Source organism: Centrocercus urophasianus, unplaced genomic scaffold, assembly GCF_019232065.1.
Source record: "Centrocercus urophasianus isolate 14NV4802_14NV808 unplaced genomic scaffold, USGS_Curo_1.0 seq_31, whole genome shotgun sequence".
NCBI classification, from domain to species: domain Eukaryota; kingdom Metazoa; phylum Chordata; class Aves; order Galliformes; family Phasianidae; genus Centrocercus; species Centrocercus urophasianus.
Window position 1 is genome coordinate 6,696,830 of NW_024884878.1, and position 25,426 is coordinate 6,722,255.

The following is a 25,426-nucleotide window of genomic DNA, read 5'->3' on the forward strand; positions in this document are numbered from 1 at the left end:
ACTTGTCTTACACTAATGCATATTGCATATGGGCAGTCAAGAGCTGCCTGTTCTTTTTGGAAGTAAGAACAAACTTGTCTACAGCTGCTGCAGTGTCCCAGGAATTTCATTGCTCTTTACTGTGCTTAGCCAAATTTGCCTGTCTAGCTGAACTGCAGAATTTCTGTAGCCATCTCTTGCTTCTCCTCTTACCCTTACATTTGCTTATTCTGTTTTCCTGATTCTAGCAGAACTTTTTTCTTCCAAGTTGTTGTGGCATTGCATGTTCTTGTTATGTAGGCTCCTTCTATATTCATTCTGAGCCAGATGCTTCTTGTGTGGTTCAGGATAGCTACCTCGTATATGAGCTGGCAAGCTGTGCCATGTTCATCCTTCTCCTTTGCCCTCTTAAAAGAGCATCTTAGTGCCTGCCTTCTCCTTCATTTCTGAGTTAATTCTACAGCGTTTCCTGTGTTCACAGCCTCTTCTGAGTGTTACCCGAGAGAATGTTTCTAGTGTCTGTTCGTAGGCAGTAATTTAGATCTCCCTTTCCCCCAAATGTCTAAGTTATAAAGTATTATTCTCCCAATTACACAAGCAATCCTCAAAGTGGGAAATGGTACAAGCACTGTTCTGTGGAATTGTGGCGGTCAGAGGGTCTGTCTCTAAAATTCTAGTGTTCTCATGGTGGGTTTGTAACAAAGGCTGGTAGCAACTTAGCATCAATTTTAGCCATTGTCAGAGGCAGACCTTCATAAGAAGTTCCTGCATCTCTCACCTGAGAGAGAATTCTGAACCCTTAAGGAAAGGAAGACTTTTGAGGATGACGATTACCCTTGTCCAGCTGGAACATAAACCACAACTGTGTAAGGAATACTGATAAGCAAATGGGATCTTACACAGAAATAATTCCTTAGCTAAAATTACATGTTTCATTTAGCCACATAAAGAGTAAATGAAGCCGTGGCTAAGCAGTAGTTCTTCAACTAAACACCTACTAATTGAGGTGCTGCTCTAACTGTAGTGATATTTTACCAAGTCTAGAATCCAGGGGAACATTTGTCCTTGCAAGGGAAACGTTCTATGTATAACATCTTGTGCTACTACTTAAAAACAATACAATCTGCAGCAATCAATCTTCTCTGTAAACAAGAGCCTTGAATATTTAACTTTTTTTTTTTACTTTAGTCAAATGTTCTTATACAACCTGTTATGCATGGTCAGCTAGCTCTACTATGCAGACAGGGCAGAGATGCATAGAACTGGTTTATACAAATTCTAAGCCTTGAAGATGCAGGGATATACAAAGTTTGATCTAAAACCCCTGTTTTCTGCTGTTGGATGAGTTTTAAGGAATTACAGACATCCCAAATCCTTGTGTGCCACATCCTTCAATGGCTGCTTGCTGGTTCTTTTAACTTCTATTTCCCCTATGCACTGGAGGATAATCTTGGAATTGGAAAGTTGGAGATAAGGACATTCAAGCAAACACAGTGTATCCATGGGCCTTAAGACTCTAGAAGAGAGGTGCACATAAGTATGTCTAGTGAACTGAATGGGAAGTTACTGATAGGAGTTTGCCCTTCTGACTCTATTATGGGAGTCTCTATTATTTCTCCAGAGGGGAAAGCTGACCTCACATCAGTCAACTGAAGTGTTGCTGCTTCATCCAAAGCCTGTCTTACAGGTAGGTCTCCTAATTTGCCTACTTGCTTCATTTTCAAAGTCTATGTTGGTTCAACAATATCTCTGATTTCTCATGGAAGTAAACTGGTTTGCTCAGTATTAAGGGAAAGTAGTGTGGTAATGTGCTTTCTTTTCAATTTATGGAACAGCTTAGCATTTCTTGAACTTAATATTCAAGCTGCAAACTTGGAGAGTTGCCAGGGTGTAGTGTAAGGGGCTGATACTTGAAGCTGCTGGAAGAGACTGTGTGGTAATGGCCAAAAAGACGTATCAGTGAAACTTGTCATAGGCATCTTTAATAACACCACTTTATGGTGAATCTCTTCATGTATCTAAAACTTTTTTTTTTTTTTTCTTTTTTTCAAAACAGGATCTCAGTCTGCCCAATGGCACACCAGTTGACACCTCTAGCCCAGCCTCCTCCTCATCTCTTCTCAACAGACTGCAGCTGGATGATGACTTGGATGGGGAAGCAAAAGACTTGTTTGTTACCGTTGATGATCCCAAAAAACATGTATGCACAATGGAGACTTACATCACATATAGGGTTACAACAAAGGTACATAGCAACAAACTCCTTCTCTATTGCTTTTTCCCTCGTAAAGTTTTTGAAGGCAATGTTTTGGATGTTTATACCTTGTGTTCTATCTCTTTATCTTAAGTACTAGAACTTAATGTTTTTCAGTACATTGTAATAAATGTCTTGATGGTGTTACTTCTTTTACCAGAACTGTGACTGCTTCAGTATGTGAAGTAATATAAAGCTTTTAATGTGTCAGCTTAGATCTTGTCTCTTGTTGTTAAACAGAACTGTTTGTAAACTGGAAAAGCCAGTTTCTTTAGCTTGAAAAATTTTCATACAACATCCTTTTGATTTGAGTTACCTCTGCTTGATAGGAGTGAGCCTTCTTGCTAATTCACTGGTAGTCTTCACTCATTTTGTCAGTTGTGCTCTGAAATTCTTTAAACTTGCTTAAATGTCCATCACACTTCCTAGGTCATCTGCTTATCTAAATCACAATATTGTAATTTTCATCCTTGAATGTAAACTAGCTTTCTTGCAGTTCTTGATAGTTAGAACTAAGTAGTGCTAGAATGCTACTGTTTCCTGAAAGTATGCAAGTTTTTTCAAACAGTATAGGCCAGCTATTAATGTGACCTCATTATAATAGTAGGAAGAGCAAACTGAAAGCCTGTTGCATTCTCAGCTGGAACTTTAATTTCTGTTAACTAGATGTTCTCATTAACATCAACTTTGAGTAATACTGAGATCTTCTTTGGGCACTTGTAGTTATCTAATGTAAAAAGTGTCAGCTAGCTTCACTGTGATTCTACCATATCCACTTGTCCGGAAAGATTTATGTTACTGTGACTTACTTACATGGCCCCCCTATGAAGACAAGCTGAGGGAGCTGGGCTTGTTCAGCCTGGAGAAAGGAAGGCTGCGGGGCAACCTCATTGCAGCCTTTCAGTACCTAAAGAGAGCCTACAAACAGGGGAATCAACTCTTTGAAAGGGTAGATAACAGCAGGCCAAGGGGAAATGGTTTTAAGTTGAAGGAGGAGTAAGGAATTTCTTCCTAATATTTGACCTAAATCTCTGCTCTTCTAGTGTAAAAAGCATTCCCCCTTGTCCTGTTACAATTGGTTGGTCTCCCTCCTACTTATAAGCATGCTTTAAGTACTGTAAGGCTGCAGTGAGGTCTCCCCAAAACCTTCTCCAGGTTGAACAAGCCCACCTCCCTCCTTTCTTCGTAAGAAATGTACTCCAGCCCACTGATAATCCTCATGGCTCTCCTCTTCACCTGCTTCAACAGCTTCGCTTAAACCAGAATCTGGAAGGTGGATAAGGTATTTACCTTAGAACAGATGTGTTAACTCAATGTCCCTTTTTTTTCTTAATCTAAAAAACCTGTACAGATTTCATATCTACCTATCTGTCTGTTAATACTTGCTTTATTCTGCATCTCACTGCAGCACATAGTGCTACTGTATTGTAGCATTACAATACTATTTTAAAACAGTGCATTATTTGTCCTCATCAATCACCTCACCTATTAGAGTTTATTACTTATTCTTGTAAACTTCTGGCTAACCCCTTGGGTCAACAATCTAGTCTACTATTGTTTGAAAAAATCTGGTTGGAAGTTTAACAGTATTAATGGCTTGACTCATTCTTACTGTACAAACAAGTCTTGATGCCAAGATAATTGCCTTGTCAGCCACTGTAGCTGAAAGCAGTAATTAAACATGGCAAGAGCTGCATAGGAATAATTCTTAGATGCTGTGATCAGGGTGGGTGCTGATGGTTCAACTTTCAGGTTGTAGTTCATAGCTGTAGAGCAAGTTTTGTTCCAGTCATCTGAAGGGAATGTAATTTTTGTTACTGTAACACATACTTGAGTCTCTGGCTGGAAACTACTGTAGGCAAAGAGTGTAACGTGACTGCAGTAGTATTTTCCTGTTTGCCTTTTTTTTTTCCTTCCTTCTTTTGGGAAAGGTCTTCTATTGCAACGGCAGAAACAGAGGTCTTCCAGTATGCCCCAGACTCCCCATGTACTGACATCTTTGTCTGCAGGTAGTAGTGGCTGCGGAAAGGTCCAGAAAGTTTAGTCTAATGGACTTGCAGTGAAGCAGAGCTGAAAGTATGGAGTTATCTTGGTCTCGCTTGTATCCCTGCCTTCACAGCTTCCTTCCTGGAGCCAAGTAGTGTTCCTCAGCAAGTCTTCTGGATTAACATGTTCTACAGCAGCAGAATAAGAATTCCTGAAAGGATGGGGTGAGCAAGTCAGACCTGACTGCTGTTTCTCATACCTTGTTTTCTTCTTGATAACTGAAATTTTCTTAGAAGGAGAAATGAGTGAAACCAAAAGAGAGCATGGGTGAAGCTTGTGCTGGCACTTAGATGGCCTTTACTGTAATGATTGAAGTGCTCCAGATGTTCTTGATAATATCTCTGTGTCCTTCAAGTAAACTGACGTGTACTCAAGACTGATTTTATCTAAAAGATGTTTTTTCTGAGGCAGGAAGGGGGAAAATCAACCTTATGCTGTGTAGTCATCTCTCTTGAGGGAAATATAGGAGTATTTTGAACTTTGCGTTCACTGTGCTTTATAGAAGGGCAGGGCATTCTTCTGTACCTTCTTCCATGGAAATCTGAACAGCTGTGTGCCATTCCTCACTGTCCTGCAGTTGCTCTGCAGCTTGAACGGAGCTGCCTTCAAACCAGCAAATGCTGAAGTAGAAGTCTTGTTCTCTTTTTCCTCTCCTTCTGCCCTTGCTTCCAGTGCGTGCTTTGAATAGATGAGTACGCAGAGTAGCTTGATCCCTGCAGGGGTGCAGATGTAAATCATGCTCTTTTTCAAATGGGATAAATTCTGGTGAACGAAACTATTAACACCAACACTGTTGTCCTTCTCCCACCATTCTCTGTTTTTTTTTTTTAAATAGAATTTTTTACTATGGCTTAAATACTACTTAATAATTATAACTACTTAAGTAACACTTAAATACATGGGGGAAATACATTTAAAATATTTAGTAAGTAGAAGACCAGAACTGGAGTGAGGAAAATGATTACTTGTGCCTAGTTGTCACAAACTAGTTTTAGATTTCTCTACTAACTTTTTTCAAGAAAGAAGAAACACCAAGTCTTGGCGTTTGCCTTAATAGTGCTTCCAACAAGAGGTGAAAGTGTCTGTTATCCTTCCTGCTTTTTGACAAGTGAAACTGAGCACTGCAGTATTCCAGGCTTACTTAGTGGAACTGTGCTGGAATCTTCAGTAAGTCTCCAGAAGTGTCTTACCCGTTATTTTTGGGAGGCTGAGATCTGCCATGTCAGTTTCTCAAATTCCTTTGGGTGAGACGTGTCCTTGAAAAATGAGATTTATGAATCTTAGTAAGAAAGCAGGAGGAATATGTCAAAAACCATCCCTGAGTGGTGGCAAGACCCTCTTCCACTCTGTGAACAGTCTGGAAAAAATAAGTTGTGCCAAGCTAATGAACAGTTTGATCTGAAATCCAAATTCTTTCAGCATTAGTGAGATGTGGTTAAAACCTTCAAGATTTAAGACTCTTATGTTCTGTCCAAATAGTCTTTGAAAAGGTTATTTGCTCTCTAGTTTTGGCAGCTCATACAGCGAACATTAAAATGCTGATGAATATGATGGGTTTTTATGTGGGTCCTTCTGACGGACAAGAGCTGAAAAATTGAAAACTTTACAAATCTGTTTGTAGCCTAAAGGCAGCTGTTTGCTGTAGGTGAACACACACTGATACTAAGATTTAGATTGGGACTTGTCCTTCTCAAATTATGCCTCCCTTCTTCCAGACTAAGTAGCACCTACTGGTTTGCTGTAACTGTTAGCAGAACACTGGTTTGTAAGCTTCTCAAAGCTGGCAGACTGGACACCTCGTTTACATTGTTGTGCTACAGGGTAAGGCACTAATTTACTCGTTCACTGTATGATCACTTTTCAGTGGTCTTCACCCTATCTCAGCCAGTTCACATAAGCTCTCCTATTAAATTGTTACTTTTCATTTCAATTTCAGATGATCTTCTGCAAAGTGAAGTACAGCTTCTCCACTAATACGACAAAGCAGTCAGCTCTGGCTGATGAGGGCTCTTCACATTCTATTGTACCAGTGCTCAGTGTCTTACTCCAAGCCACTGTGTTTTATATAAGGCGTCAAAAATCTCATTTGTGCTGAGGCACTCTGCTGTGTTAAAAGAAGCTGGTGCTGCTCTGATGTGTAGCTGACTAAAATACAAATCTACAGTGGATCTCTAAGTCTTGGCAGTCCCTTGTTCACAAATACTTATGCTCCCCTGATGAGCATTCATTATGTTCGCATTTGTACTTAAATACACTCTTACCATAGCTACCGGGTCAGAACAGGGATGAGGTGAGCTTGATGTCTTCCGTTCAAGAAGAGAAAGGTACAAAGAAACAGAAAACAAATCATTCCTTAGGTAATACCACAGTAGCATACCGTTCAGTGTATGTTAAAGCTGCTGTTGTGCTGCTGGCATGCTAAGGCTGCTGGTTCTTCCTGAAGAGATTGCTGGCATAGAACTTGCACAGGATACTCTGTGGGGATTGATAGGCAGATGTGTAGTTGCTGGAGAGTTGGTACCATCCAGAAAGCAAATGAAATGATGAACTGTGTTAAAAGGGTACCCACTTGGCTGTCTCCAAATAATGCTGTATGTGGAAGTTGCCATCAGCCTGGAAGTGAATGCAAAATCACTGCTGAAATTTAGCATGGCTTTCAATGGCTAGGAATAGCAAAACAGCCTAGTGCTGGACTCAGTACTAGTTGAAAGCTAGGAGAACTGATGAGTTCTCCAAAATGCAGAGTTTGTGATGTCTGGCTGTAGGTGTGATGCTGCATTACCAACACGCTACTTTCATTGCAAGATGGTCTTGATGTTGTTACAGGCAACTAAATATGACTCTCTAGGTTTCTCTGGGCTGTACTTCTCACTGATACATCACAATAAGGACTGTCTACCTTCGTCAGGACTATCTGCTGAGTTGTTCATCAGATTCCCCCAGTTAGTACACACTTTGTTTACTGCTGTTAGACAACTGTAATGCATACTGTGTGAGCAGCCCCATGAAGTTCGGTTTCTATTCTACAGCCTTGTCAACAGTTTCTCTATATATCTCTCTTCTGCCTCAAACTTGTAATGGCAAATGTAGCTCCTTGTTTTAATGAATGGGAACTTGAATTATTTAACATAATATACTCATACTGAAATTTGGCATACCCTGTGTGAATTTCATATAGACAAGCTGGTTTCTTCTCAAAAATCAACGAAACTTTTCCTTCAGCAAACCTAGCAATGGCTTATGCTCTAATCTTATAGCCTTGAAGGAGTTTAACAAGCCTGTGGTTTCTGGAATACAGAGTAGTGGTGAAACATTCCTCACCTGCAGTTAAACTGCTTCACAAGTAAACAAGTCACGAACTATCTTGGCTTTTAATTCTTGATTGCTAAGTAGTCTTGTCCTTGGAATAAAGATTTCATACGTTCTTCTCAAATGTGTGACTGCCAAGAGATTAACATGGTGCACAATATTCTCATCTTCCCAGACTGCCCCCACAGAATTTGGGAACATGTATTGTAATACTGATAAACTCTAAGAATGTATCCTAAGTACTCATTTTTCTCATTGCTGACTTTACCTCTGCTTAAAAGGCCATTTCTTTTGTGCAGCTTGTAAACTTCATTTTGGGGATGGAGTTCCAGTGCAAGGCTCGTATGTCCTCATCTTCATCAGTGGTGGTTGTGTTGCATTGCTGCTAAATTTTGAGATTGAGGGGTTTTTGTGTACACTAAACTTATCCTGATCTTATTTTCCAGACCACTCGAGCTGAGTTTGATTTGCCAGAATATTCTGTTCGCCGGCGGTACCAAGATTTTGACTGGTTGAGAAACAAGCTGGAAGAGTCTCAGCCAACACATCTCATTCCCGTAGGTAGTAAGCAAAAATCTGCTGTTAAGAACAGTTGTATATTTGTCTTTAAAGGGTGTAACGCTCCTTTAGCTTGAAATATAGCATTTTATTCACTCTTCTGCTTGAGGAGTGGGAGGCACTGCTGATTTTTGACTGATTGTGAAGCTTGAACTTCTTACGTGCATTACTTGAGAGGTGAGCTTTGGTAGCCTCCTGTAGGAATGAGGCGATATTTGTCCAAGCATAAGTAGAATGTGCTTAACTTGCTTGCATAATTATTACATCTGATTTTCTGAACATGAGGCCTTGGAAAAGCTGCACAGGTTCTTCAGATCCTAGTGTCAACATTCAGGTTTGCTTTTTGAGCTGGTTTTAAAGAACATGTTTCAAGATCACTTGTGTTAGCATTTAAGAGCTCAGACTTAGAGATCTTAACTGATGGCGTGGCAGCTATTTATATGTTCAGGATTAGCTAAACTACTGCACCATTTCTGTCTCTGAAGCTTACAGGCAGTCTGATCACCATTTCATATGAGTAAGCTGGTAATCATGGTAATGATCTTTAGCATTCTGTACTTCATTTTGTACAAAATGGTAGAAGAAGTAGGAAGACTGTGAGATCATGCCATCAGCTCTTCTGAACAAGGAAATCCAGGAAGGTCTGTAGTAGATCAATTGTCAGGAAATAACAATGCTCTTAAATACCTTTACTTGCCCATCTGATATGAGAGCAAGTTTGTCTTTGCTCTCTCTCCCTCAGCAAGGACTAGACTGTGGGAAGTATTCAGTTAAGCTGTTCCAGGAACTATTTAAGTTTTTTACTTTTCTAGGACATGCCTCCAATTGGAATAATAGTTCTGTCTTTCAAAGATAAGTACCTCACAAAATTACACTACACCAATGCCCGTTGCCAAAAAACATCTAGTAAATGTTCAGGGAGAAGAGAGGAAGGGAGTGAGCTTATCCAGGATAGGGAGGGTTAATATCAGCTTGCCAGTCCTTTGTCCATTTCTGTTCTCGGAATAGCTGAAAATGTCCAGGTTAAGGTTCTGTGAATTTCTAATGGAGGGCTGCCAGTGCTGCCTCAAAGCAGTAATGGCAATCAGCTCATACTCTAGCAGCAGAAGGTAGTTTACAGTAAGGGAGTCGAACTGCTTTGCTGTGACAGAGAATTTGATGCACACTGGACTGTATGTTTTGGTACAAATAGCACAAGTTGCTCTAATACCAAACACAAAAACCTGCTACAGAGCAAGTGTCTTAAGTGTGCCCCTTCTAAAACATGTGGAAGCAGGTCACACTGCCTCCTTGGTCTGCCTCTGTGCAAATTCACTGTGGTAATAGTCATGGACTTGCCTCTTAATCTCCTCCGTACAGTGGTATGATGGGGAGACTGTCAAATGTTTTATGTATTCATTGCTTACAAGTAGACAGAGAATGGAGAATAGTACACTAATTTCAAGTGTACTGTGACTGTGGTGTATTCTGAAGGGATGTTGTTTTCCTAGCCAAACTAGGAATATCAGTATTTATGAACTGAGGTGATGCAGTCCTTGGAGGCCTTCTGTCAGACAAAATGCAGAAAGGGGATTGTTTTCCTTACCTTGGTAAGGCCTAAAATCTTCCTGTAAAGGATGATGTCTTCCTGGTGCAGGGAGTCTTAATAGTGAGCCCTCTACAGTCAAAATCAAACTGAAAATGGGTTCTTTTTTCTCTTTGGTTACTATGACCTGAAACTTTCTCTCAACTGTTATTTCAAGTGACTGTTTTGTTTTTGTTTTTTTAAAAAGAGTTCTATTTCTGTATCAGTAAGCTTAATATGTCCCAGGATCTTGTCTTTGGGTGGTGGTGCTGGGTTACTTTGAGTCATTTCTGATTTCAGTGAACTCTATTGCCTAAGAGCCACGCAAGGAAACGTGATCCGTTAGTTAAGGGAGATAAGTAACACACAATTAAGATATTACTTGATGGTTGTGTCTATTGGCTATTTCAGATGGACCTCAGAAAGTCTATGAAATAAAGAACTAGAGCTGTGGCTCATTAGAAGTGCTTACTGTAATTTCTTGTCTCATGCTGAGTTTCTCCCATTATTGGCCTCTACAGGGTGGCCAAACTGTTCTCGGCAGCTGTTCTCATTTGCAAGTAGTTCTGTGGCATACTGATCTACTGAAATAGGTTGGAGTTATACTGAAAGTGGAACTTAGCTATTAAATTTATCATGTACCCACATGTCCCTGCTTGTTACTTTCCTTTGTAATAGAACTAGTGACAGTAGCTTCACAGCCCTGTACTTTCATAGCCTATTTGATGAGGTTTAAATCTAGACTTTTAGAAGGGGAAAGTAAATAATGCTTTTCTGCTGTCTGAAGTGTGAACATCGATTTCTGAGATGTGAATGAGTGCTATAAAAGAAGCAACTTGAATTATAAACAGCATTAAAACAAGAAAATTAGGCCTCTTCTGTTTCTGGTTTGCTGGGTCTTGCCAGAGGATAAATGTCCTGCTGGCTGGACTGTATCACAAGCACTTTCATCTAGTTTGAAGGATGTGATTTAATATACCCAACAGTGCTTTTGGTATAATTTAATGTGGATCCTAAAGGCTCAGTGTTTATGTAAAGCCGCCCTGCTTGCAGAAGGAAATCTTATATAAATGAACTGGCTGAATCCAGTCAGCTAAAATCATGTTCAGTGGCAAAAATTCTAACAAAGATTCTGTGGCTCTTATGCTTAGACTGCAGTGGTTATTCTGTTCCTTCTTGGAAGTCTTTGTCTGAATGGAAGCTCTGCAAACTAGGTGTCCAGCTTGTCCTTTTCCTCCAGTGTGTTATGCTGGGGGAGTGATTTGCTATAATGCACAGTTCCAGATAAAGCATACAAAGCAAGGGAGAATAAATTTTTCTTCCCCGAAGACTACTGCAAATAAGCATTATTCATCTGAAAAAAATCTAATTAGAATGTTTTCTTACGCTGATTTAACTAGGATGATTGATATGAATGTTCAGGGTAATGAGACAAACCTTAAATTACACAAACTGGTGATAGGCACGTGGTGGTAGCTGGTTTTTATGTTTGTTTTTATTATGTGTTTGGAGGTGCAGTCCTTGTGTATATATTCCACATCAGCTAGAGTATGATATAAAGGGCATTTGTGTATGCTTCATTTTCTTTGAATTATTTTGGCCATTGATCTGAGGTGACAAAGAGCCCTTAAAGATGTATGTATTTATTGAATAAGACCATCATTGCTAGCATAAGAGTAAGCAAATTATCTGTCTGGGCGAACTTTCACAACAGTAGAGTGTGAAGTTTAATTTTTAAACTGGAATTAATCTTTTGTGACAGTTTATGCTGTCTTGAATGAAAAAAAAAACCACAAAAATTGTGTTTGTGTGTGAACAGTCATGCTGAGGCTGAAGCTTAAAGAGCTAGTCTGTCCGGAGTGATGCTTTGAAGTCTGGAGTGTGAAGTGTAAAAAGAAGCTAAATACCACAGAGATAGTAGTTCTTGAGGCTATCTTAAGCTTACACGTTATGTTGAACTTCAGAGATAAACTGGTGGAGGCAAAATAGAAATAAAATGAGAGAGTGGATACATTGGCAGACCTCTGTCACCTACACAGGCATGCTCAGGAATGCTGATTGGTAGATGACTGTATGGCAAGTACTTCAGAAAATGTCTGGCCTGGTCTGCTTGAGCATTTGCTATGACAAACCTGTTTGTATTCCTTTGATGGATGTAGTTCTATCACGAAAGCTAGAGGCTCCAATACTCCAGAATTTTATAGAAAAGCCCTGTCTGGGAGCTCTAAATACAGAATAGAGAGAAGGAGGAAGTAGAGTTGTTAGGTTTTTCAGGTGTCCTTGGACTGGGCCACACTATATAAATGTCAGTTCTCACTGTGTGCATGCAAACATATGTGTGTATCTATATGTGTGCATTTTACTGTGGTGAATAGCGTTGCACCTTTGCTGGCATTCCCTTTAGAAGTGGAGCTTCTTCGTGAATGGTGACTGGAGGAAAATGCCCTAGGCTGTCCTGGAATTACTTAGTGTGCCTAGTACTAAGACACATAGTAATAGACTCTGCTGTCTTCAGCTGAGTTGCTAGGGTTAGGCCAGAGCTACTGAAGCATGATGCGGAGCAGGGCTTGCATCCCTTCTTACGTATGGTTCCTACTAACAGAATTTCACTTCCTGTTGAGAGTGGAGTTAGGTTGTTTAGTATATTTCCAAGTACAAGTTTTTTTGGGTTTTTTTTTTTCTGGTCTTTTGAATCTTGTGTGTTTTGTTTGTTTCTCTCAGCCACTTCCTGAGAAATTTGTGGTGAAGGGTGTTGTTGATCGCTTTTCTGAAGAGTTTGTGGAGACCAGGAGGAAAGCATTAGACAAATTCTTGAAGAGAATAACTGACCATCCGGTGCTTTCTTTCAACGAGCATTTCAATGTATTTCTCACAGCCAAGGTAAGCCAGTAACTTTCAAACCCAGTCTCTGACATGGACAGCAGAACAGACACCTTTGCAATCTCTTTTGAAATAAAAGTAAGGAGTCATTAATAAAACTGTATTTATGGGGCAGTGCTTGCCCTAGAAGACCAGGGTTGTTTGGGAGACCTTTGATGTTACATCTGTATTACAACTCTGCAGGTTTACTTTGCTAAAGAAGAACAGTCTGCAGATAGAAGTTCTCTTGTTCAGACCTGCTTATTTTGGATCCTTGTATAGAAGCCCTTAAAAATATATTCTGAAGTATACTCCTGTGATGCAAGAGAGATTCAGAACAGAAAAAAACTGTGGACTATGTAAAATCCTCTTTTCAGGGTGGGCAGAAGTAAAAGAGGAAGAAAGATCTCTTGCACAAAAGCTTGCAAATTTGGTTGTTTTTTTTTTTTTTCCATCTTTGTTTGTACTTTCTATACTGCTTGCACTTCTTGCTTCCAAAGCAAAGGGTAGAGACTCCATTCTTACTTGTTCTTGATCAATAACTTCATGTTCATCTTTTGCATAAAGCATCTAGAAGCCATGTAATTTTCTTTGTCTGTCTTTTGAACTGCATTTTAAATTAGACCAGGGTGGCCTGCAGTTGTGGGTTTGACCTTATAAGTGAGAAGAACTGTAAAAACATATTTTCCCAATGTCACATTACACTGCCTCACTCAAATGTGAATCTTAATTTGAGCTCACTCCGATGCTCGACATGAGAGTAATGTGAGACTCAATCTTAAATTCCCTTTTTTTTTCCTGCCGTCATGGTGAACATTGCATTTTTAGGCTTACTTCAGCAGTAGAATTAGCTCTTGATAATTAAGAATATGATAGATTTGCTGTGCTTTTCAATTGTCAAAGCAAGATGTAAAATGCTTAATTGCTTAGTTATCTTCTGGCATCATTTCATCTTTGTAAAATGAATGGTAAAGCCTTTATCCTCAGCCATGTGTAATATCCTTTGCTTTGACAATATGGAGTGTCCAGGGATGCTGGGAGAAAAGAACATGTGTTTTCCACTCTGTCTTTAGTGCTAGTATATTACTTAGTAATGAGAAATCAGCTCACTCTATCAGGACTTCAGAATTTAGTTACTGCAGAAAATCGTTAGACCACCTCCTGGCTGAAAAGCGAAACCAACCTTTATTTGAATTTCCTGTTTGAATTAGTAAGATGGTAGAATGCATGAGAGAATGAGTGAATAATTTTGAATTAGAGTCTTTCTTGTTTCTGATGCCTATATGCACGTAACATGTCAAACAGACAGAGGGCAAGAGTCGAGGAACCACTTCATTTTGAATGTGAACATAATTCAAAATGATTGTAGCTGTTAAATGTTAGGTTATCTTAATCAAATTTAGCTCAATGTAAGTACTTGAAAAGAATAGCATAATGCATGTTTTCAGTAAGAAATTCTGTATTCTTTTTTTCAAGAACATTTAAGCTGTAATCTGATTTTTATGCTACTGTGTATTGATTCTTGGCCTCTGTAGGTCTGCTCTGTTTGAAATTTTTTCTTGCTCATGCTGTTTTAGCTCTTCAGCAAGTCTTTATGTTGAATAGTGACCCCTGCTGGAAAGAGTAAGATGCACAGTGGATGGCATTTTGCCCAATTAAAACTACGTTTTCTGATGTGCTGTAAAGGTGAAATCCTCTGAAGATTGTCCGTATACAACCATTAGATGTGCTAGTTTCTCCAGGCTGTACTTTTTTCCTCTGTACAGTATCCTTTGTCCTGTCTGACTACACAGCTGGGGTGTGAGGAGGCTGCTGAGCAAATAGACATGCAGTCTGTAGCCCTGTATTAGCCTATCAAAGCCAACTAGTGGATGTGCATAGTTCTGGTGTTATAGACTGTGTCTTAAAAGTTTGTTGTGGTAGACAGGTAAGTTCATCTGTGCTGCTCTCATTTTTCCTTCTCAACAAAACTGGGAGAACAAAATATTTTGAGTGGAAATAGGCAGGGATATAACTCACCAATTACTATTGAACGCAGAACAGATTCAACCTAAGTGACATTAATGTACTGCCTAGTGATTAAAGACCAGAGCAGTAAGAACTAAAAGCAAACTAACAACACATGGCTCAGGTCTGTGGTGGGTCCTTTTTGTAACAGCTGGGACTGGCTTTGACCTGACATGGGGCAGCTGCTGGGCTCTGCTCAGAGTCCACTTCTGCAGACCCTGTGTTAGCAAAACCTTTAAAGTTTAATGAATAATTGTCAAGAGGTCTTGGTGGAAGTAGATTTACTCATGTCACTGTGCCCCTGGTTGCAGTGCAGGAACATGGGAAAGTCCAGCCACACGCAGTGATGGGGGCACTTACTACTTCACACCATTCTCCTGGGCAGTATATCTCTTTCTAGAACTAGTCTTGAAACTGTTCTAGGCTGATTATACAAGATAAGGTTTTTGTGTCCAAGGCTGTGTGCTGCATGTAATCTTTTGCTTTTGTAATGTTTGATCTTGACTGGGAAGTATCTTTTGCTGTATCTCTTCCAACACACAAATATTGTTTGTTCTTACCTCCCAGGATCTTAATGTGTACAAAAAGCAAGGAATGGCATTGCTGTCAAAGATGGGGGAGTCAGTCAAATATGTCACAGGAGGTTACAAATTAAGAAGTCGTCCACTGGAGTTTGCAGCCATTGGAGAGTATCTAGACACATTCTCTCTAAAACTCGGTACCATTGACAGGATAGCACAACGGATTATCAAGGAGCAGTTGGGTAAGGACTAAAGTGTTCAACTTTGATACTTCTGGCTGGGATCTCTATTTTTTTTCTGATTGATAGCATAACTAACATGCCTCAATGATTATAACATGTAATAAGCCATACAGAACATAAATTCTCATGCCTCTTGCAGGTTTAAAACAACCTAACAGAGTATCTTGTCTTATCTCAAATCTGAATGTTTTTAAAGTTATTCTTGTTATGTTAACCTATTTTCTTACTGGTTGTTATTTCTCAGAGGACTTTTGGGAAGAAGAAAACCTGTAGATTTTAGCTGGAATTGTACCAGTGGAATTCTGAAGATAGTAACCTTAAATGTGTCTGTCTTGATGAAACAGCTGAGTTTTACATGTATAAGATATGACTTTAGCTACTCTACAGAAGCAAATATTTATGTATACTGAAGTTTTTGGGAAAAGTTAGCTGAGCTGGTGTAATGTGGACCAGTCACCTCCATGCAGCTGTGGAGCTCTGATTATTAAGATGCTATTACAACACTAGACTGCTATGAGAGTTAATATTTGCTAAGTGTGGACATGGTTTCTTCTTTTTTAGTGTAAGTGTTTACAGATACTTTTGCCTAGTTCTTTCTCTGTTTTTATTTTCTTTTCCCTTTTGCCTCTGCAGAATACTTGGTGGAATTACGAGAATATGGACCTATTTATTCAACCTGGGGTGGGCTGGAGGTTGAGCTATCAGAGCCACTGGAAGGGGTGTCTGCATGCATTGGGAACTGCTGCACAGCTCTTGAAGAACTCAGTGAAGACATGACAGATGACTTCCTGCCAGTGCTTAGGGAATATATACTGTACTCGGAGTCAATGAAGGTAAAGGGAACCAAGTGACTGAAGACAGTGCTATTTTTTATTCATGGAGTGATGTCAGTGAGCTCATTCTCTCTCAGGGTGAGAACGCTTGATGGTAGGGAAAAGAGAGAAGTAAATGATTTGATTAGGTTAATGTTTTTGTAATTAAGTAAAAAAAGTAGTAATATTTATTAACATAAGTACTTGCATGGTAACAGTATCAGCTCTGCTATTGAGCCACCTGACATAGAGTGCGTACATGATGTTGAAAATCTGTTATTTTATTGTACTATCAACTTTCCATAGGAGACATCCTGTAGCTGTCTAGAATCTTCTCTTGAAATTGTTATAAAGTCAAGTAAAATCTTGGCCACTGGCTAGTTGTCTGACACTGCAGAGTGTCACATGCAGCTTCTGTCACTTGTATGCAGCAGTGTTGTATGGTTCCTTTCACATCAAGGCGTCCAGATGACAAATAAGGCTTCCCCTTTCATCTCTGTACGTTAAGTGGAATGTATCTATTAAGCCATTAAGTTCTGCTTACTAAATAACTGCTTAAAGATGTTGCTTTGTGACAATTTATCTTGATGTCTTGAAGAACTTGATATCTTAAGCATTGATGTGTAAGTAGTAAGTTTTAGAATCTACTTCATTGTGGTATTTTTTCTCTTCAAGTGAGCAGTGATTGTAAATCTTATTGCATGGCAGATTTACTGAAACAGAGAACTCTGATTTTGGCTGCTAGAGCTTCTCACCACACATCCATGGAACAGTGTGCATTACTAACACCTCTTATAGAGCATTTACAAGTAAATTTCTTTGAGGACTATCTTTTGGAGCAGCCATTATGAGGGCATGATATACCCTCCTTTAGAAATATCTAACAGCTTGCTCGAAACCTAGTCTGAGCAGGGTTGTTCTCCTTGTTAGTCTTTCTGTACCTCTGAAACTGAGAACTGGAAATAGTTGTTAGCAGATTTCTCTTCTTGGTTTCAAATGGCTGATTGCAAGTCTGTCTTGCCTGGCTTAAGCAAAGAATTCTTGCACGAGGCTTTGCACTCATTTTCTGAAGCTACTATTTGTTTTCATACTCATGTTATAACCATGGTTAGATCCAGTGTAGGCTAGGTGCATTTCCTTTGCAGTACCGGAATGCTTGGAGATGAAGCTAGAATCTGGGATGTTCAGGTTCTTTCTGCCGGAGGGAGCATGTGTCTGTGTATTTAAACAAGACATGAAGTTAGCAGAAAAAAGCCTCTTACCCCAGGGCATCTACCTTTTCATGAATACAGATTCCATGGCATCTGAGGTATCAGACTGACTTATAGGTGGTGTTTTGCACGAATGTAGAGAGTGGGAAGGCTTTACTTTAGGTTTAGGAGTGCTCAGATGATGACCAAGATACTGAATGTATTCTCCAAGGTAACAGTCTAGCTGCAATTATTATTTTTTTTTTTTTGTCTTTTTGCTGTAAGTCTTTAATGCTGCTCTTTGTGGTAAGTGTTCTCTAGCTTCCTGAAGTACCTCTTCAGTTGATGATACCCTTGCCTTGTATCTTAATTTCTATGCTGTTGATTTGACTTTCAGGTTTCCTGAGGGATTTTCTCCTGTCAGTTTTTTCTCAAAGTGGCTGAACTTGCTCATTGTGCTGGTGCTTTGGAAGTAGTTGAATCTAGAAGCTGTATTTGCAGAATAGGAATTCAGTAAGGATTATGTTGCTTAGAGTCAAGCTTGGTCACTTCATTGCTTTTATCACATCTGAAAATCAAGAACAAAAACTGTTACTAGGTAAGGCAGACTGCTCTTTGTTTCCATCTCTCCCAGATACCAAAATTTAAATCTGCCAGGCCATACTAAGCACAGTTTTCTTATTCTAAAAGGTAAATCTCTTAGTGTTGACGTGGTAGTCAGCTACAGCACTGTGTTACTGGACTTGATGAAACTGAGTAGGTAACTGAAAACGAGGTTTCTCGTGGAGTGCAAGAAGCTTCCTCTTGAAAGAACTGTCTTCTTCATGAGCAGGCTGCACTGAAGCCTGCTGTGAAATGTCTGTTGGACAGCTTTTGGACAAGATACTTGAGGGAAAGTAAGTCTTTGGGTTCTAGGAATTCGGTGCAACCTTGACAACTTTTTTCACTGCAAGTTGCACCCTAGCTATGTAGCTTAGAAACCTGGTTTGTGGAGCTGTCTTGAGCTGGGTGAATGCCTCTCAGTGAAATAACTGCCCGGCTCACTTCAACTTTTTTTTAGCAATGAGTGCTTCCTTTTTCTTCTTGAGGAACACTGTTTTTACCTCATGGGGCCAGCCTGAGGGACATACACCTACAGAGGCAAAGACCAGAAAGCCTTGTGAGCTTGTTCCATGGAAGCCACATACCTTGTCTCTGTATTTGTTTGAAAGATTTGCAGAAGTGGATAGAGACTGGGACTGTGGGCTTGAATTTAAAATGTGTGGTGGAGGGTAGGAGTGACCTTGACTAAAATACAGTCCATACTTAAGATGGCCAGATAGTGTCTGGAATTCTGGCACAGATGTGTGTTAACGTTTTTCTGTAGTATGCTGGTGTTCAGTGGAGGTATGTGCGCAGGGCAAAGTCAGTTCTAAATAATTTAGTGCTGATTCTAAAAGCATGTATGAACTCTGTATGCTTAGTGGGGCCTGAAAGGCCTATCAGGTGATATAGTTCCCAGCTTTGTGCTTGGATGTTACTAATACATTTTTAAAGCAAGCAGCATATGAACAGTCTCTTCAAAGGCATGCAGTAAATGGTGAGTTCTAGTTGTAATAAGAAGGTTAATGCAGTGCAAGTGGTATAGCATCACAACCTGAGAAAAGAGGCTGGTGGCAAACTTCTGAAGCTCTTTCAGACGTATAGGTCAATGGGGAATGTTTCAACCAAATACAAATTGAAGAAGGACCTACATCACTGAAAGCAGGCTAAGTGTTATTTGATGTACAGCAACCAGTGGTTTTGTTCTTTATACAGCTGAAGTGGGTTGTGTGACTTCTTGTGTGGTCTTTGTTCTGTTTTTGGTATTTCCATCTCACTGAGGCCCTAATAATCAAGTGTTGCATAGGTAGTGGTAAATCTGGGGTTACTTAGTACAGAGCTCTTCGGAGAAGCTGCTCCAGTATAATGCATTATTTGGCAGCTGTGAAGAGATTGCCTGGGGCTGCCTGAGTAAATACATCCTCTCACATATGGAACAAATAAAAGGGAAGGCAGTATTTTTCTGATCGCTTTCAGGTCAACCATTAATGGATGGTTAAAGCTGTATTCAGAAGCGTGTTGCTAATGGTCCATGGTGGGCACTTAAGGAGGAATAAAATACTTGCCCTTTGAATCTGCTCTGTTGGTACCTGTTAATCATTGGCTAATGCACGTTCAGACGCTGTGTGTTGTACTAGCTCCATGTTCATGGGGGCTGAATGCATTTGCTTGAAGTGGCTATTTTTCTGAGAAAATAATCTCAGTTGATTCAGGCTTACAGGACGCTATGAAGCAGCCAGGTTTTTGTTGCACTGATAACCTCAAGGACTTGAGTACTGTTTCACATAAGTGCTTAGATTGTGAAATGCAAGGGTATGTCATGATTTTTCCAAGCAAGCATGACTGATAAAACAGCATGTGTGCTGTCCTGTTCCTTTTTTGTTTATTTATTTGTTTATTTTTACCTAAGCCAGAAGTAAATTTGTGAATGGAGAGTCTTTTCAGATATCATGGGCTGAGGCTTGAAAGAGTAATGATTGCAACATCTCTTGCCTCTAGCTGCAATAGTTACTCCTTCACACAGAATGGAGTTCTTCAGAATAACTGCAGTGGTGTCCTTAGGTAGGAGGAGGGAGAAGGTGATGATTAGTAGGTATAAGGTGCGTACATTTTGGCCAGATTTATACGTTACAACTTTTCAGTAGTCTGTACTCTTAATAAGACTAATTTCTATTTGTTGTTTTTATACTGTAAGCCTATAACACAGCTGTAGCAAAGAACTTGGCTTGTAGATATAGTAAAACAGAAGAATAGACTCTTTTGTTCTCAGTTCTGGGAAGCCTGTCTGTAAAACGTTTACCACACAAAAGTCACATGGGTAGGTTCAGTTCTTTCACATAAAACATGCTTTTCATAAGGTTAATTCTTTTATTATTAAAAACAGCAAAACAAAATACCCAAACTGCATCTTTTTATGAAAGTTGAGGTTTTTATCTGACCCTCTAATTTCTGGAAAAGAAAAACCTCTTTATTTTTAAAAGCTACTTTCTAAATATTGTAAAACAGGACAACATACAAAAAGGCAGACTTAGGACTGAGTTATCACTTCAGCTGTAACACTGCAGTTTCTTACAGATGGGAAGGGGAAAATAAGCAAGAACATGCTTCTCACAATTGTCTTTTCTCTTGCCCATAGAATGTATTGAAGAAGAGAGACCAAGTTCAAGCAGAGTATGAAGCAAAACTGGAAGCAGTAGCCTTGAAAAAAGAAGACCGTCCAAAGGTTAGCACTTGAAATTATTCTTCAGAATCAACCTGCACTTCCACTGCTTTCTGATAACAGTAAAAAAATAGAGCTTGCTTTTTCTGGGTCTGGCTTTCTCTCTGCAGTATAAACACTTTGGAGAAGAGCAAGAGTTTGGTAAGCTGGTGCAAAATGAAGGCCTAGGTACAAACGCATTTAACCTTGTCTAGCAACATCTCTTATTACTGATTTCCCACCATTTAGAGAAGGGTGGCTCTGACCTGTGTTGGAGCATCTAGTTGGACTACTCAGTAGCTATGGCTTTAAATTATGGTAACTAAGCAGCTTCTGGTGATTTTGGTCTATGGTTGCTGAATCAAGTTCCTAGACACTGCCATCACTGATGCCAGTTACATCATATGACTCCTGTTTTGCTCCTTCCACTAGGGATATCTTCCCTTGTGATGCTGAACTTAGGCAGCAGGGTTCACCGGGTGACAGGTTTTGGGTGGGACTTGGCACTGGTGAGGCCCCATCTCATGTGCTGCGTTCAGCTTTGGGCACCTCAGTACAGAAATGACATTGAGATGCTGGTGCAGGTCCAAAGAAGGGCAGCAAGGCTGGATGAAGGGCTTGGAGGATATGGCCTATGACAAAAGACTGAAGGAACTGGGGCTGTTTAGTCTGGGGAAAAGGAGGCTGAGGAGAGATCTTACTGCTCTGTTCCAATATCTGAAAGGTGCTTACAGCGAGAGCAGGATTGGTCTCTTCTTGCTGGTGACAGGTGACAGGATGAGGGCAGATGGCATCAAGGTTAGTAAGTTTAGGTTGGATATCAGGAGAAACTTCTTGACAGAAAGGGTTTTTGAAGTACTGCAGTAGGCTCCCCAGGGAGGTGGTTGAGTCACCATCCCTGCATGTGTTTAAAAACACATGCGCAGTCGGATGTGGTGCTCAGGGACATGATTTAGCAGAGGGCTGTTAGGGTTAGGGTAGTGTGGTTAGGTTGTGTTGGACTCCGTGATCCTTAAGGTCTTTTCCAACCTGAGTGATTCTGAGATTCTGTGATTTTAAACTTGTGTGCTTATGCTGCCACCTGCTTTCTGCATGAAGAGTAGTGCAGGAGGTGTATCTTACATCAGTGTTACTTTGACCAACAATGAAAACAGGTTTTGTCCCCTCTTTTGCCTGAGTTTTTTGGCTCTCCTCCACCTTTCTGTTAAAAACTGAGGAATGAATTCTAATATTACAGATACTGTATAATAATGTTAAAGGAGGCTCAAGTCTTTAATCTAATTTTGAAACTGAAGGGTACAGATTGTGGAAAAGCAACCCTTTTTTCCAATCCTCAACCTGTATCTGTCATAGACTCTGGCAAAAGTGATAGCAGGATGGCTTGAGTACCTTGTGCTCTTCTATTCTGATCTTCTATCAGCCCCACTGCTGATTCGTGTGTATTACTGTTACTTCTGAAGTGTAGTTTTGTATGTGTAGGTATTCTAACCTGTTGTGTGGATGGCACTAAATCTGGCACATCCAGTAAGCCATTTGAGGATACGAGGTACTGATTTCTGTCATGATCCTGATATAGCAGAGCTGCTGAATTTTGCTAATCTCTCACCTACTAAAAGGTTTTTGAAGCTCATGTCTTGCTAGGATTATTGTGCAAGGTGAAACATTTAAATAGCAGTCTTCAAGAATTTTTTGAATTCTTACATTTCCTGTCCAAAGTATCATAATCGTATCTTTTGGTAACTCCTTGTACCTTTTTTCTTAATGTTAAGATCTTTATAGCATATAAAAGGGGAAGGTGGAAAAAAAAAAAAGATACAATCCCTTGTGTGTTCATAAAATACTAGCACACAACTTCTAGATTCTTTCCAGCATGAGTGGAATGTCCTTATCTATAAGAACTGATAAGTTAGAGCAGTTGGTAGCAATACATCTTACATTTAGCGAGTTATCCTGGCTGTAACTTCCTACAAATTATTAGCAGACAGAATACTAACAAGCTAGCTTATGCAGTGGATATCATATTGGCATTTATGTTCCTTTCAGTATATTTGACTGATTGGCAGAAGTTACCTTAAAACAAATGAACTAAACCAAAACAAACAAACAAACAAAAAGCCACAAAACAAACCCAAACAAAGCTATGTTTTTGTCATGCTTGTTAACTTCTTCCAGAGGAGGGCGTTCTGGGACTCACAGTATGCATAATCAGACTGTCTTCACAGGACTCCACTGATGTCACTATGTGGTTCTCAAATCAGCTTAAAACTCCATGGACTGTAAATACAGAAGGCTTTTAGGGCTGCTATGAATGACTGTCAGGAAATATTGCTCAGAATGATCAAGTTTCCAGCAAAAGCACTGTGTAACTTCTTCTGTGTGTGTGGTGTTTAACATTAGAGGAACAGTGCAGAGTCTTCAGCTTTTCTGTTAATAAGCAGAATACAATGGAGAAGTGCTGCTTGCTTTGGCTTGTTTTTCTGAGTAATTCAACTCAGGTAGTGAAGCACAGACACTTTCTTTTAGGAAGATGAAATCCACTTCTAATAACCTAGCTCTGTCTGTCTCAAGGATTTGTAGTGTCGGAACAGCGAATATGGCAGCACCGACTTTGAAGTGAAAAGTGATTGTGTGTGTTTGAAGGGTGATTGTGGTGAAATTTGTAACAGTGTGTATTTCCAAAGAGCAGGAAAAGTGAAAATACCATATACATACATTTACACTCTTGAATAAGAACGGTGTGTATGTGGATGCTTCAGGAAGCCTGTGGAAACCTAATTGGAGTTCATTGCTATAGTTTCTCAATGAGAGCATACATAATCCATTTTCTGATCACTGGATTGTTACTGTAGCTCTCTGTACGTACAGTCCTTTCAACCTGGTGGAGAACTGTCTATGGGAAAGAATGCTTTCTTTTAGATCTTCATTGTGGTTTTGGATCCCGGCAGAAGCAAGAAGCTAGTGAGCATTTAGAAACTGAATTGATTTGGGTACTGTTATATGGTTTTGCTTCCAGAATGAATGACTCTCTTGACAGTTATGCCTTTCCTATTAAAGTAACAGCATTATTGAAAATGATGAGAGACATGCTTATTTCAGGAGGAGCATCCTCTAAACCTTCCAGCCAACTATCTTGCAAGGTCTTGTCTGAAGCCTGTGAGGTCTTCGTTGTTTTAGCAGACTGGATTCAGTGCCAGAAGCATAGTGATCAGAGAAAGTAGAAGAACTACGTAGCTACCGGCCATGGAGTTGCTTGTAATATAAATCCAGTTGTGTGAATGAAGGGTTACTCAAACCTCATGAACATCAAAGAGGTGCTCCCTTGTGTCTCGCAGAGCTATACTGGAGCCCAGATGCAGGGCTTTCTCTGACTGCTAGCCTATGGAGTACTTCACTGAGTGTCCCTAACTGCATTGTGGAGAACAACAAGGATCGTATGTTTCTGCTTAGATATGTGCCTTGCCAACTGCAAAGTGGTTGTAAAGTACCCACAAAGAACAGAAATAAAATAAAAGGAATTTCCTGAAGACTTCTGCAGATATTCTTGTTTCTGCCCTTTGTGCAATTCACAGCTCCCAGAGAGGAAATCCACTTATCACATTGGTGCCACTGCTCAGGAGTTTCCTCGTCTCATGTCTTGGGCTTATTGTGCATATATTACTGTTTGTGTAGACCACAAATCACAGGGAGAAGGAAGAGAATGATGTTCATGTTTTTTCTGCTTGAGGCACTATTTGTGAATTGTTCCTGTAGTTGTCTGATAGTGTATATAGCATTTTCATCTAAATCATAAACAAAAAATGCCAGATTCTTTGTCCTAGCTTGCTTCTTGAGTTGATGAGTAGTGTTATAATCTTTTTCAGTCTCCTTGTAGACCTGCAATGGGCTATCCTTCAGCGTTTCTCACATTGCTTATGCATGACGACATGTCCATTGTTGGCCCAAATGAATTTACTTGGCCCACGAGTTATTGCCTTTAATTTCTTTTGTCTTATGATCAACACTTTGCGTTTACTTTTTTTTTTTAGGTAGCCTGTAAGGTTAAAGCTAGAGGACTAGAATTTTTTTTCTGCAGACAGAGCTGATCACTACTGTTTATTGTGGTCAAAATATAACACCAAAACATGTCATTTGGTCCTTTGGGCAAACCTGGATGTTTGTTGTTTCACTGGTGAAAATTAGGAAATGTCTGGTGCAGCTGTAAATAGGATGAAGGAGAGAAAGCTTGCTGTGGAGCGGTGGTCAGTCTGATCAGTTTGAGAGCTAGGAACTGAGCCTCAGCACTCAGCACATATGCGTATTTCCTCTTCATGCTTCTAGGAAGCTCTTCCACTTTATGCCACGTATGGAGATGATAGCATGCCCATCACCTGAATATAGAAAAGAACAAATTAAAAAGTCCTGTCTCCTCCCTGAAATATTAATGGGTCTTCTTCCTGCAGCCATAGCTGAGTTCATTCAGGGTCACTGCCTTTCCTCTATAGCTTTGGCTCAGTGGGATTCAAGCTTCTCTACCATCTAGCACTCTGAACAACAGTATCAATCTTGATTTTTTTTTTTTTTTTAATTAATTTTTTTTTTTTTTGCAGGTACCCACAGATGTTGAGAAATGCCAAGACCGAGTAGAATGTTTTAATGCTGATCTGAAAGCAGATATGGAGAGATGGCAGAACAACAAGCGGCAGGACTTTAGGCAGCTACTGATGGGAATGGCAGATAAAAACATCCAGTACTACGAGAAGGTATGTGACATTGTTGTAGCACTGGCAGGAGTGAAGGTAGTCATTTGTCCTCCAAGATGGTGGTTA

At 39.9% G+C, this 25,426-nt stretch overlaps 1 protein-coding gene across 1 annotated transcript in view; it reads left to right on the plus strand.

The window, feature by feature from the left end:
* Nucleotides 1-25,426, plus strand: part of SNX30 (sorting nexin family member 30) — a 50,585-nt gene that overhangs the window by 20,750 nt on the left and 4,409 nt on the right. Inside the window, exons 3-10 of the mRNA XM_042829393.1 lie at nucleotides 1,601-1,666; nucleotides 2,036-2,224; nucleotides 8,035-8,145; nucleotides 12,432-12,590; nucleotides 15,144-15,339; nucleotides 15,973-16,172; nucleotides 20,559-20,645; nucleotides 25,208-25,360. Coding sequence (XP_042685327.1) covers nucleotides 1,601-1,666; nucleotides 2,036-2,224; nucleotides 8,035-8,145; nucleotides 12,432-12,590; nucleotides 15,144-15,339; nucleotides 15,973-16,172; nucleotides 20,559-20,645; nucleotides 25,208-25,360 — 1,161 coding nt within the window. The remainder of the gene's footprint in view (nucleotides 1-1,600; nucleotides 1,667-2,035; nucleotides 2,225-8,034; nucleotides 8,146-12,431; nucleotides 12,591-15,143; nucleotides 15,340-15,972; nucleotides 16,173-20,558; nucleotides 20,646-25,207; nucleotides 25,361-25,426) is intronic.